Source organism: Pseudophryne corroboree, chromosome 4, assembly GCF_028390025.1.
Source record: "Pseudophryne corroboree isolate aPseCor3 chromosome 4, aPseCor3.hap2, whole genome shotgun sequence".
NCBI lineage: Eukaryota > Metazoa > Chordata > Amphibia > Anura > Myobatrachidae > Pseudophryne > Pseudophryne corroboree.
In genome coordinates, this window is record NC_086447.1 from 295,430,365 (window position 1) to 295,445,020 (window position 14,656).

General features: G+C 48.2%; 1 protein-coding gene across 7 annotated transcripts in view; it reads right to left on the minus strand.

Annotated features, from left to right (window-relative positions):
• PHC3 (polyhomeotic homolog 3) overlaps positions 1-14,656 on the minus strand; it is a 364,349-nt gene that overhangs the window by 203,566 nt on the left and 146,127 nt on the right. For 6 of the 7 annotated variants that reach the window (XM_063916218.1, XM_063916215.1, XM_063916214.1 and 3 more), the window contains one exon: positions 791-955. In XM_063916218.1, the coding sequence (XP_063772288.1) occupies positions 791-955 (165 nt within the window). Of the gene's footprint in view, positions 1-790; positions 956-1,127; positions 1,244-14,656 lie in introns of those variants that run through there. The other variant, XM_063916219.1, reaches the window with a different exon arrangement.

The window sequence follows — 14,656 nt, forward strand, 5'->3', positions numbered from 1 at the left end:
CAAAGGATGGGTTCCATATTTTTTTTACCCCCTCATTACACATAGTATTCATGCTAGGCTGTTTTTAAAACAGACTGCTTCCACCGCCGCTGTGTCAATAGATTCACATTAAAAGGAGAACTTGGGGGAAACCCGTCCCATCAGTAACGCCATGGCTGGGGCACACCCCATTAGTGGCATTGAGTGGTCCACCCCACCCCTAACAGTGATGCCGACAGGGCTGCAACCCCTGCCCGGCTGGCGGCACCCCACTTTTCAAGAGCGCGTGAGTGCCTTCGGCGCCCTGCCCTACACAAATCCTTGGTGGACCACTGATACCTTAATCCAAAATGATAAAACAAATTAATATGTATTTGTATATGCTGGATGTAGTCGGATCCTGACCGATTCAGAGCCCGATAGTCGGCATGCCGACTAATAGGGACTATTCCCACTTGTGGGTGTCCACGACACCCATAGAGTGGGAATAGAACCTGTGGCAAGCGCATCAAGCCCACAAGGGGCTTAGATGCGCTCGCCTTCCCCCCATCCCACAGGCAATCTAAAGATCAGGAACCCGGCATCGGTATGGTGACCGGCTGGATCCCGACCGCCGGACACCCAAACCCAACCAGTATATGCAACCCAAACTGGAGCCATATTTTTCTCATATGGCATTCGGTTGTGTTGAGTAACAAATGTTACTCTATAATGCTATGATCATTGATGGGGGTATTTAATGTTTGCGAGATAGCATCTTAGGGAGTCAGCTGACACTAAACTGACACAGTGGACCGGAGAAGACACTCACCATTTGAGCTCGCAGATACATCTGAGCCTGGCTTGCACTCAGAGTTGGGGAAGTACTTCTCAGTAACATGGTTTTCTGGGTGATACTGCTGCTTGTAGTGCTGGAGGTCTGAGATCGATTAATGATTTGGGTAGTAGGAGGCGAAGTAGAAGTAGAGAGAGTCAGCTGAAAAAAAAAAAGTGTCAATGTAGTCTATATCTACCAGAAAGCCCAAAGTCTCTACAGAAACAGCAATTTTGCTATGCTGGTTTGCTTGTATTTATATATGACTCGGTTTAAACAGGGTTATGCCCATATTTTGAGATCTCATTGCGGAAATGTATAAATTTTTGCTTACATTTTCAGTTATCAAACACTGCCAATTCAATTAAGGGTGAGCCAATTCAATTAAGGGTGAGCAGAGTGGAGTGCCGTTGCCAGCAATGACACCTCATCCCGTCTACTTCTCGCCCCATCTGACGCAGGACTCGCTGATTTTTGCACATAGCCCTGTGAAGCTGCAGATAGAAATCAGTGAACACGGGGCTACCATAATTGCCACATATGTGCACATATACCCGCTAGGTGAGATGACTTGCCGCTAATTAAACTGAAATGTTAAAGGGACAAGCCTTCTATTTACAAAGATTAGGTTTCATATATGAGTTTTACCTAGTTTACATAATTTACTGCAGGAAAAGCTAGCTTCTGCCACTCTCAACTCTCACTGAAACATTAAATTAATAACAGGGAATTACATTTAAACAGGTGATACGCCTGTATACTATATTACTGCCTAATGTATTTACAGACATACAGATGTGTCCTCCTACATATATAAATTGATATAGATAATACCGAATATTTTTTGTTTACAAATTGGCAATATAAGGAGCAATCTTTAACTCTACATTAACCCCTTCAGTGGTATGCCCGGAAATCCTCCGGGTTAGCCAGCGCTATTGTGCTGGGTGATCACGGGTGGAGGATTTAGTTATCTTCCTCCCTGCTCCTGCTGACCTCCGCCGCTATCAGGGGTCCCGGTATGACAGGGCCATCCTGGCAACCGTGAAGCACTGCCGCCGCTGCCCCTGGTTCTCACCCCTCACGCTCACCCCCACCCCCCCTTGTACTTTTAACCCCTGCACCGCCACGTATTTAAAAACACTCCTTAGGAGGTGTGTATTTTATAAATATAGTATAGTTTTTTTAGGTGTATAAATTAATTGTTTATGATGCTGGCGATGCCCGCAGGTGTTCCCCCGCGGGCGATCGCCCTCCTGCACTCTAACCCCTGCACTACATGAATTTCAAAACACACCATGGGAGGTGTGTATTAAAAAAAAATGGCGCTGAAGGGGTTAAAGGACCATGGGGGAGACTTAGTAAAGTTTAGAAAGAGAAAAAGTGGAGAAAGATAAAGTACCAACCTATCAGCTCCTAACTGCCATTTTATAGTCTGTGCTGGAGAAAATAAGAATTTACTTACCGATAATTCTATTTCTCGGAGTCCGTAGTGGATGCTGGGGTTCCTGAAAGGACCATGGGGAATAGCGGCTCCGCAGGAGACAGGGCACAAAAAGTAAAGCTTTTCCAGATCAGGTGGTGTGCACTGGCTCCTCCCCCTATGACCCTCCTCCAGACTCCAGTTAGGTACTGTGCCCGGACGAGCGTACACAATAAGGGAGGATTTTGAATCCCGGGTAAGACTCATACCAGCCACACCAATCACACCGTACAACTTGTGATCTAAACCCAGTTAACAGTATGATAACAGAGGAGCCTCTGAAAGATGGCTCCCTAAACAATAACCCGAATTAGTTAACAATAACTATGTACAAGTATTGCAGATAATCCGCACTTGGGATGGGCGCCCAGCATCCACTACGGACTCCGAGAAATAGAATTATCGGTAAGTAAATTCTTATTTTCTCTATCGTCCTAGTGGATGCTGGGGTTCCTGAAAGGACCATGGGGATTATACCAAAGCTCCCAAACGGGCGGGAGAGTGCGGATGACTCTGCAGCACCGAATGAGAGAACTCCAGGTCCTCCTTTGCCAGGGTATCAAATTTGTAGAATTTTACAAACGTGTTCTCCCCTGACCACGTAGCTGCTCGGCAGAGTTGTAATGCCGAGACCCCTCGGGCAGCCGCCCAAGATGAGCCCACCTTCCTTGTGGAATGGGCCTTAACAGATTTAGGCTGTGGCAGGCCTGCCACAGAATGTGCAAGTTGAATTGTGTTACAAATCCAACGAGCAATCGACTGCTTAGAAGCAGGCGCACCCAACTTGTTGGGTGCATACAGTATAAACAGCGAGTCAGATTTTCTGACTCCAGCCGTCCTTGAAATGTATATTTTTAAAGCTCTGACAACGTCCAACAACTTGGAGTCCTCCAAGTCGCTTGTAGCCGCAGGCACTACAATAGGCTGGTTCAGGTGAAACGCTGATACCACCTTAGGGAGAAAATGCGGACGCGTCCGCAGCTCTGCCCTATCCGAATGGAAAATTAAATAAGGGCTTTTATAAGATAAAGCCGCCAGTTCAGATACTCTCCTGGCGGACGCCAGGGCCAGTAACATAGTCACTTTCCATGTGAGATATTTCAAATCCACATTTTTTAGTGGTTCAAACCAATGGGATTTGAGGAAATCTAAAACTACATTTAGATCCCACGGTGCCACCGGAGGCACCACAGGAGGCTGTATATGCAGTACTCCTTTGACAAAAGTCTGGACCTCAGGAACTGAGGCCAATTCTTTTTAGAAGAATATTGACAGGGCCGAAATTTGAACCTTAATAGATCCTAATTTGAGACCCATAGACAATCCTGATTGCAGGAAATGTAGGAAACGACCCAGTTGAAATTCCTCCGTCGGAGCACTCCGATCCTCGCACCACGCAACATATTTCCGCCAAATGCGGTGATAATGCTTCGCGGTGACTTCCTTTCTTGCCTTAATCAAGGTAGGAATGACTTCTTCTGGAATGCCTTTTCCTTTTAGGATCTGGCGTTCAACCGCCATGCCGTCAAACGCAGCCGCGGTAAGTCTTGGAATAGACACGGTCCCTGCTGAAGCAGGTCCTGTCTTAGAGGTAGAGGCCACGGATCGTCCGTGACCATCTCTTGAAGTTCCGGGTACCAAGACCTTCTTGGCCAATCCGGAGCCACTAGTATCGTTCTTACTCCGCTTTGCCGTATGATTCTCAATACCTTTGGTATGAGAGGCAGAGGAGGAAACACATACACCGACTGGTACACCCAAGGTGTTACCAGCGCGTCCACAGCTATTGCCTGCGGATCTCTTGACCTGGCGCAATACCTGTCCAGTTTTTTGTTGAGGCGAGACGCCATCATGTCCACCATTGGTCTTTCCCAACGGTTTATTAGCATGTGGAAAACTTCTGGATGAAGTCCCCACTCTCCCGGGTGAAGATCGTGTCTGCTGAGGAAGTCTGCTTCCCAGTTGTCCACTCCCGGGATGAACACTGCTGACAGTGCTATCACGTGATTCTCCGCCCAGCGAAGGATCCTGGCAGCTTCTGCCATTGCACTCCTGTTTCTTGTGCCGCCCTGTCTGTTTACATGGGCGACTGCCGTGATGTTGTCCGACTGGATCAACACCGGTCTTCCTTGAAGCAGAGGTTCCGCCTGGCTTAGAGCATTGTAGATTGCTCTTAGTTCCAGAATGTTTATGTGAAGAGACTTTTCCAGGCTCGACCACACTCCCTGGAAGTTTCTTCCTTGTGTGACTGCTCCCCAGCCTCTCAGGCTGGCGTCCGTGGTCACCAGGATCCAATCCTGTATGCCGAATCTGCGGCCCTCCAATAGATGAGCCCTCTGCAACCACCACAGAAGAGATACCCTTGTCCTTGGAGACAGGGTTATCCGCAGGTGCATCTGAAGATGCGTGCATTGATGTACAGACACCTTTCCTGGTTTTAGGAGATTCCTGACCAGGTCGGATAACTCCTTGGCTTTTTCCTCAGGAAGAAAAACCTTTTTCTGAACCGTGTCCAGAATCATCCCTAGGAACAGCAGACGAGTTGTCGGCATTAATTGGGATTTTGGAATATTCAGAATCCATCCGTGCTGCTTTAGCACCTCTTGAGATATTGCTAATCCCATCTCTAGCTGTTCTCTGGACCTTGCCCTTATTAGGAGATCGTCCAAGTATGGGATAATTAATACGCCTTTTCTTCGAAGAAGAATCATCATCTCGGCCATTACCTTTGTAAAGACCCGAGGTGCCGTGGACAAACCAAACGGCAGCGTCTGAAACTGATAGTGACAGTTTTGTACAACGAACCTGAGGTACCCCTGGTGTGAGGGGTAAATTGGAACGTGGAGATACGCATCCTTGATGTCCAAGGATACCATAAAGTCCCCTTCTTCCAGGTTCGCTATCACTGCTCTGAGTGACTCCATCTTGAACTTGAACTTCTTTATGTACAGGTTCAAGGACTTCAGATTTAGAATAGGCCTTACCGAGCCATCCGGCTTCGGTACCACAAATAGAGTGGAATAATACCCCTTCCCTTGTTGTAGAAGAGGTACCTTGACTATCACCTGCTGAGAGTACAGCTTGTGAACGGCTTCCAAAACCGTCTCCCTTTCGGAAGGGGACGTTGGTAAAGCAGACTTCAGGAAACGGCGAGGTGGATCTGTCTCTAATTCCAACCTGTACCCCTGAGATATTATCTGCAGGATCCAGGGATCTACCTGCGAGTGAGCCCACTGCGCGCTGTAATTTTTGAGACGACCTCCCACCGTCCCCGAGTCCGCTTGAGAAGCCCCAGCGTCATGCTGAGGCTTTTGTAGAAGCCGGGGAGGGCTTCTGTTCCTGGGAAGGAGCTGCCTGTTGCTGTTTCTTCCCTCGACCTCTGCCTCGTGGCAGATATGAATAGCCCTTTGCTCTCTTATTTTTAAAGGAACGAAAGGGCTGCGGTTGAAAAGTCGGTGCCTTTTTCTGTTGGGGAGTGACTTGAGGTAGAAAGGTGGATTTCCCGGCTGTAGCCGTGGCCACCAAATCTGATAGACCGACTCCAAATAACTCCTCCCCTTTATACGGCAAAACTTCCATATGCCGTTTTGAATCCGCATCGCCTGTCCACTGTCGCGTCCATAAAGCTCTTCTGGCCGAAATGGACATAGCACTTACCCGTGATGCCAGTGTGCAGATATCCCTCTGTGCATCACGCATATAAAGAAATGCATCCTTTATTTGTTCTAACGACAGCAAAATATTGTCCCTGTCCAGGGTATCAATATTTTCAATCAGGGACTCTGACCAAACTACCCCAGCACTGCACATCCAGGCAGTCGCTATAGCTGGTCGTAGTATAACACCTGCATGTGTGTATATACTTTTTTGGATATTTTCCATCCTCCTATCTGATGGATCTTTAAGTGCGGCCGTCTCAGGAGAAGGTAACGCCACTTGTTTTGATAAGCGTGTTAGCGCCTTGTCCACCCTAGGAGGTGTTTCCCAGCGCTCCCTAACCTCTGGCGGGAAAGGGTATAATGCCAATAATTTCTTTGAAATTATCAGCTTTTTATCAGGGGCAACCCACGCTTCATCACACACGTCATTTAATTCTTCTGATTCAGGAAAAACTATAGGTAGTTTTTTCACACCCCACATAATACCCTGTTTAGTGGTACCTGTAGTATCAGCTAAATTTAACGCCTCCTTCATTGCCAAAATCATATAACGTGTGGCCCTACTGGAAAATACGGTTGATTCGTCACCGTCACCACTGGAATCAGTGCCTGTGTCTGGGTCTGTGTCGACCGACTGAGGCAAAGGGCGTTTTACAGCCCCTGACGGTGTTTGAGGTGCCTGGACAGGCACTAATTGATTGTCCGGCCGCCTCATGTCGTCAAACGACTGCTTTAGCGTGTTGACACTATCCCGTAATTCCATAAATAAAGGCATCCATTCTGGTGTCGACCCCCTAGGAGGTGACATCCCCATATTTGGCAATTGCTCCGCCTCCACACCAATATCGTCCTCATACATGTCGACACACACGTACCGACACACAGCAGACACACAGGGAATGCTCTAAACGAAGACAGGACCCACTAGCCCTTTGGGGAGACAGAGGGAGAGTCTGCCAGCACACACCAAAAAAGCGCTATATATGACAGGGATAGCCTTATAATAAGTGCTCCCTTATAGCTGCTTTATATATATCAAGATATTGCCATTAAATTTGCCCCCCCTCTCTGTTTTACCCTGTTTCTGTAGTGCAGTGCAGGGGAGAGACCTGGGAGCCGTCCTGACCAGCGGAGCTGTGAGAGGAAATGGCGCCGTGTGCTGAGGAGATAGGCACCGCCCCTTTTTCGGCGGGCTCGTCTCCCGCTATTTTGTGAATACAGGCAGGGGTTAAATATCTCCATATAGCCTCTGGGGGCTATATGTGAGGTATTTTTAGCCTTTATATAGGTTTACATTTGCCTCCCAGGGCGCCCCCCCCCAGCGCCCTGCACCCTCAGTGACTGCGTGTGAAGTGTGCTGAGAGGAAAATGGCGCACAGCTGCAGTGCTGTGCGCTACCTTTAGAAGACTGCAGGAGTCTTCAGCCGCCGATTCTGGACCTCTTCTTACTTCAGCATCTGCAAGGGGGCCGGCGGCGCGGCTCCGGTGACCATCCAGGCTGTACCTGTGATCGTCCCTCTGGAGCTGATGTCCAGTAGCCAAGAAGCCAATCCATCCTGCACGCAGGTGAGTTCACTTCTTCTCCCCTCTGTCCCTCGTTGCAGTGATCCTGTTGCCAGCAGGAATCACTGTAAAATAAAAAACCTAAGCTAAACTTTCTCTAAGCAGCTCTTTATGAGAGCCACCTAGAATTGCACCCTTCTCGGCCGGGCACAAAAATCTAACTGGAGTCTGGAGGAGGGTCATAGGGGGAGGAGCCAGTGCACACCACCTGATCTGGAAAAGCTTTACTTTTTGTGCCCTGTCTCCTGCGGAGCCGCTATTCCCCATGGTCCTTTCAGGAACCCCAGCATCCACTAGGACGATAGAGAAATTGCAATTAGATGTTTATTGGTTGGTACTTTACCTCTCTCCAATATTTGATAAAGCTGCCCCATATCTGTAAAGTGGTGAATCAGTGCCTGCCAGTTTCGCTAGAAAACTACTACTTCCTACCACGGCAACCTGGACAACCTGCAACAAGAGGGTACTGTATGTGAAACTTACAAACAATAATATTAATTTATCTCAGGGGTAACCAATCCTTATGTACCTCCAACATGTCATGCTTTCAGGATATCTATCTGTGGAAACAGGTGGGATAATTATGGACCAAGCAAAATAGACTGACTCACTCGTGGCATGAGTAAATAAATCTTGGAAACATGACCTGTTGGGGTTACAGGAGGATTGGAGTTGAAAAAAAGACTGATTTAGATGATTCATTTTCTGTGTTATATGGAGCCTTTTCTATACAGTATGTTAAATATATTGTTCTTTAAATTTTCCCATGTATATGTCTCCAAATATATCTAAAATTAAAAGAATACAGCATGTAATGTAATAAATGACAGTCTAATATGGGTCATTGAACACCAAGAGCCAAATTCAATTAGACGCAAAATCTCGCTTGCTGTTTTCGCCGCAAAAATGGGCTTTTTGCGGGGGCTCCCGCAATTCACCTATTCAATTACAAATTTATGAAACTTGTTGCTGGCAGTGAAAAGCATAAAAATGGGTCAATTTGCCAGTACACCCCAAAAAAACTAAACTAACATTGGATAACAGTATAGGGGTGTATTCAAATAATTCCGGTTTGTCGGAAACCACGTGGATCGGCGGATTAGCCGCGGATCCACGTATGTTGTCGGATTTGCGGGCGTTTCCGACAGGTTTTTAGCCTGTGTTCGACAATGAAGATTCGACTTAAAAAAAAGTCAGACCGGCATTGTCGGAAACGGGCAGAAACCTGTCGGAAAAGCCTGCACATTGAATAGTGAAGTGTCGGATCCTGTCCATCGGAGAGGATCCAACACTAATTGAATACACCCAATAGAAGTTTATTATTGGTTATAAACTTATTATAGAAGTATTTCTAGTACTTAAATTGGGTCAAATGGCTGTTATATGCATAAAAAAAAAATTAAAAAAAATTAGAGGGCTATTTCCCCCCTTCCCCCCGCAAAATATGTGCTACAATTAAATTCGGGGGCATAAAAATTTTAGGGAACTTTAAGTGTAAATAAAAACCGATTACTCAGATGTGCAAGTTTAAAAACACTTGTCCCACTCATAAAGCACCCCAATAAACCTGCCCCTTAACTTGTGCCCCAATATCGAGATCATTTTACACTTTTTCACTCCAAAAATGACATGTCATTATTGGCCAATTAAAAATAATTAAAAACTTGCCTAATTAGTCATTCAGGAGGGTGTCCCGGGGGTTCTGAACCAAATCACAACATTTTTTTTTACTTAAAAATAAGAATTTACTCACCGGTAATTCTATTTCTCGTAGTCCGTAGTGGATGCTGGGTACTCCGTAAGGACCATGGGGAATAGACGGGCTCCGCAGGAGACTGAGCACTCTTAAAAGAAAGATTAGGTACTATATCTGGTGTGCACTGGCTCCTCCCTCTATGCCCCTCCTCCAGACCTCAGTTAGGGAAACTGTGCCCGGAAGAGCTGACATTACTAGGAAAGGATTTGGAATCCAGGGTAAGACTCATACCAGCCACACCAATCACACCGTACAACTTGTGATAACTATACCCAGTTAACAGTATGAACTACAACTGAGCCTCATTCAACAGATGGCTCATAACAATAACCCTATAGTTAAGCAATAACTATATACATGTATTGCAGAAAGTCCGCACTTGGGACGGGCTCCCAGCATCCACTACGGACTACGAGAAATAGAATTACCGGTGAGTAAATTCTTATTTTCTCTGACGTCCTAGTGGATGCTGGGTACTCCGTAAGGACCATGGGGATTATACCAAAGCTCCCAAACGGGCGGGAGAGTGCGGATGACTCTGCAGCACCGAATGAGCAAACTCAAGGTCCTCCTCAGCCAGGGTATCAAACTTGTAGAATTTCGCAAAAGTGTTTGATCCCGACCAAGTAGCAGCACGGCAAAGTTGTAAAGCTGAGACCCCTCGGGCAGCCGCCCAAGAAGAGCCCACCTTCCTCGTGGAATGGGCTTTTACTGATTTAGGATGCGGCAGTCCAGCAGCAGAATGTGCAAGTTGAATCGTGCTACAGATCCAGCGAGCAATAGTCTGCTTTGAAGCAGGAGCACCCAGCTTGTTGGGTGCATGCAGGATAAACAGCGAGTCAGTTTTTCTGACTCTAGCCGTCATGGAAACATAGATTTTCAGGGCCCGGACTACGTCCAGCAACTTGGAATCCTCCAAGTCCCGAGTAGCCGCAGGCACCACAATAGGTTGGTTCAAATGAAACGCTGATACCACCTTTGGGAGAAATTGGGGACGAGTCCTCAATTCTGCCCTGTCCATATGGAAAATCAGATATGGGCTTTTACAGGACAATACTGACACACGCCTAGCTGAGGCCAAGGCCAACAGCATGACTACATTCCACGTGAGATACTTCAACTCCACGGTCTGAAGTGGCTCAAACCAATGTGATTTTAGGAAATCCAACACTACGTTGAGATCCCAAGGTGCCACTGGAGGCACAAAAGGGGGCTGAATATGCAGCACTCCCTTAACAAACATCTGAAGTTCAGGCAGTGAAGTCAGGTCTTTTTGAAAGAAAATAGATAGGGCCGAAATCTGGACTTTAATGGATCCCAATTTTAGGCCCATAGTCACTCCTGATTGTAGGAAGTGCAGAAATCGACCCACCTGAAATTCCTCTGTTGGGGCCTTCCTGGCCTCACACCAAGCAACATATTTTCGCCATATGCGGTGATAATGTTTTGCTGTCACATCCTTCCTAGCTTTTATCAGCGTAGGAATGACTTCAACTGGAATGCCCTTTTCCATTAGGATCCGGCGTTCAACCGCCATGCCGTCAAACGCAGCCGCGGTAAGTCTTGGAACAGACAGGGCCCCTGCTGTAGCAGGTCCTGTCGGAGCGGCAGAGGCCAAGGGTCCTCTGAGATCATTTCTTGTAGTTCCGGGTACCAAGTTCTTCTTGGCCAATCCGGAACGATGAGTATAGTTCTTACTCCTCTCTTTCTTATTATCCTCAGTACCTTTGGTATGAGAGGAAGAGGAGGGAACACATAAACCGACTGGTACACCCACGGTGTCACTAGAGCGTCCACAGCTATCGCCTGAGGGTCCCTTGACCTGGCGCAATATCTTTTTAGCTTTTTGTTGAGGCGGGACGCCATCATGTCCACCTGTGGCCTTTCCCAACGATTTACAATCAGCTGGAAGACTTCTGGATGAAGTCCCCACTCTCCCGGGTGGAGGTCGTGCCTGCTGAGGAAGTCTGCTTCCCAGTTGTCCACTCCCGGAATGAACACCACTGACAGTGCTAGCACGTGATTTTCCGCCCATCGGAGAATCTTTGTGGCTTCTGCCATCACCATCCTGCTTCTTGTGCCGCCCTGTCGGTTTACATGGGCGACCGCCGTGATGTTGTCTGACTGAATCAGCACCGGTTGGTTTTGAAGCAGGGGTTCTGCTTGACTTAGGGCATTGTAAATGGCCCTTAGTTCCAGAATATTTATGTGTAGGGAAGTCTCCTGACTCGACCACTGTCCTTGGAAGTTTCTTCCCTGAGTGACTGCCCCCCAACCTCGGAGGCTTGCATCCGTGGTCACCAGGACCCAGTCCTGAATGCCGAATCTGCGGCCCTCGAGAAGATGAGCACTCTGCAGCCACCACAGCAGAGACACCCTGGCCCTCGGGGACAGGGTGATCAACCGATGCATCTGAAGATGCGATCCGGACCACTTGTCTAACAGATCCCACTGAAAGATCCTTGCATGGAACCTGCCGAAGGGAATTGCTTCGTAAGAAGCTACCATCTTTCCCAGGACTCGCGTGCAGTGATGCACCGACACCTGTTTTGGTTTCAGGAGGTCTCTGACCAGAGATGACAATTCCTGGGCCTTCTCCTCCGGGAGAAACACCTTCTTCTGTTCTGTGTCCAGAATCATGCCCAAGAACAGCAGACGCGTCGTAGGAATCAGCTGCGACTTTGGGATATTCAGAATCCAGCCGTGCTGTTGTAGCACTTCCCGAGATAGTGCTACTCCGACTAACAACTGCTCCTTGGACCTTGCCTTTATAAGGAGATTGTCCAAGTACGGGATAATTATAACTCCCTTCTTTCGAAGGAGTATCATCATTTCGGCCATTACCTTGGTAAATACCCTTGGTGCCGTGGACAGACCAAACGGCAACGTCTGGAATTGGTAATGACAGTCCTGTACCACAAACCTGAGGTACTCCTGGTGAGGTGGGTAAATGGGGACATGTAGGTAAGCATCCTTGATGTCCAGTGACACCATAAAATCCCCCACTTCCAGGCTTGCAATAACCGCCCTGAGCGATTCCATTTTGAACTTGAACTTCCTTATATAAGTGTTCAAGGATTTCAAATTTAGAATGGGTCTCACCGAACCGTCTGGTTTCGGTACCACAAACATTGTGGAATAGTAACCCCGTCCCTGTTGAAGGAGGGGAACTTTGATTATCACCTGCTGAAGGTACAGCTTGTGAATTGCCGCCAGTACTACCTCCCTTTCCTTGGGAGCAGCTGGCAAGGCTGATTTGAGGTAACGGCGAGGAGGAGACGCCTCGAACTCCAGCTTGTATCCCTGAGATACCACTTGTAGAACCCAGAGATCCACCTGTGAGCGAACCCACTGGTCGCTGAAGTTCCGGAGACGCGCCCCCACTGCACCTGGCTCCACCTGTGGAGCCCCAGTGTCATGCGGTGGACTTAGTGGAAGCAGGGGAGGATTTTTGTTCCTGGGAACTGGCTGTCTGGTGCAGCTTTTTCCCTCTACCCCTGCCTCTGGGCAGAAAGGACGCGCCTCTGACCCGCTTGCCTTTCTGAGGCCGAAAGGACTGTACTTGATAATACGGTGCTTTCTTAGGCTGTGAGGGAACCTGAGGTAAAAAAGTCGACTTCCCAGCTGTTGCTGTGTATACGAGGTCCGAGAGACCGTCCCCAAACAATTCCTCACCTTTATAAGGCAAAACCTCCATGTGCCTTTTAGAATCAGCATCACCTGTCCACTGCCGAGTCCATAATACTCTCCTGGCAGAAATGGACATTGCATTAATTCTAGATGCCAGCCGGCAAATGTCCCTCTGTGCATCCCTCATATATAAGACTACGTCTTTAATATGCTCTATGGTTAGCAAAATAGTATCCCTGTCAAGGGAATCAATGTTATCTGACAGGGTATCAGACCAAGCAGCTGCAGCACTACACATCCATGCTGAAGCAATTGCAGGTCTCAGTATAGTACCTGAGTGTGTATACACAGACTTCAGGATAGCCTCCTGATTTCTATCTGCAGGCTCCTTTAAGGCGGCCGTATCCTGAGACGGCAGTGCCACCTTTTTTGATAAGCGTGTGAGCGCCTTGTCCACCCTAGGGGATGTTTCCCAATGCAACCTGTCCGTTGGCGGGAAAGGGTACGCCATTAGTAACCTCTAAGAAATCACTAATTTCTTATCTGGGGAACACCACGCTTCTTCACACAAGTCATTTAACTCATCAGATGGGGGAAAAGTCACTGGTTGCTTTTTCTCCCCAAACATAATACCCTTTTTAGTGGTAACCGGGTTAATGTCAGAAATGTGCAACACATTTTTCATTGCCGTAATCATGCATCGGATGGCCCTTGTGGACTGTACATTTGTCTCATCCTCGTCAACACTGGAGTCAGACTCCGTGTCGACATCTGTGTCTGCCATCTGAGGAAGCGGGCGTTTTTGAGCCCCTGATGGCCTCTGAGACGCCTGGGCAGGCGCGGGCTGAGATGCCGGCTGTCCCAAAGCTGTTACGTCATTGAACCTTTTATGCAAGGAATTGACACTGTCGGTTAATACCTTCCACATATCCATCCACTCTGGTGTCGGCCCCGCAGGGGGCGACATCACACTTATCGGCTCCTGCTCCACCTCCACGTAAGCGTCCTCATCAAACATGTCGACACAGCAGTACCGACACACCGCACACACACACAGGGAATGCTCTGACTGAGGACAGGACCCCACAAAGTCCTTTGGGGAGACAGAGAGAGAGTATGCCAGCACACACCAGAGCGCTATATAACAGAGGGATTTACACTAACACAAAGTGAATTTTCCCCCAATAGCTGCTTATATCACCTTTTTTGCTCCTAAATTTATGTGCCCCCCCTCTCTTTTTTACCCTTCTCGTAGTGTATACTGCAGGGGAGAGCCTGGGGAGCGTCCTTCCAGCGGAGCTGTGAAGAGAAAATGGCGCCGGTGTGCTGAGGGAGATAGCCCCGCCCCCTCCGCGGCGGGCTTCTCCCGCTTTTTTAATAATATTAATGGCGGGGGATTAGGCACATATACAGTTTATAACTGTATTATGTGCACATTTGCCAAAAAGGTATACATATTGCAGCCCAGGGCGCCCCCCCCCAGCGCCCTGCACCCACCAGTGACCGGAGCGTGTGGTGTGCTGTGGGAGCAATGGCCGGAGTCTTCAGCTGCCGATTTTCTCCTGGTTCTCCGTCTTCTGGCTCTGCAAGGGGGACGGCGGCGCGGCTCCGGGAACGGACGATCGAGGTCGGGCCCTGTGTTCGATCCCTCTGGAGCTAATGGTGTCCAGTAGCCTTAGAAGCACAAGCTAGCTGCAAGCAGGTAGGTTTGCTTCTCTCCCCTCAGTCCCTCGTAGCAGTGAGTCTGTTGCCAGCAGATCTCACTGAAAATA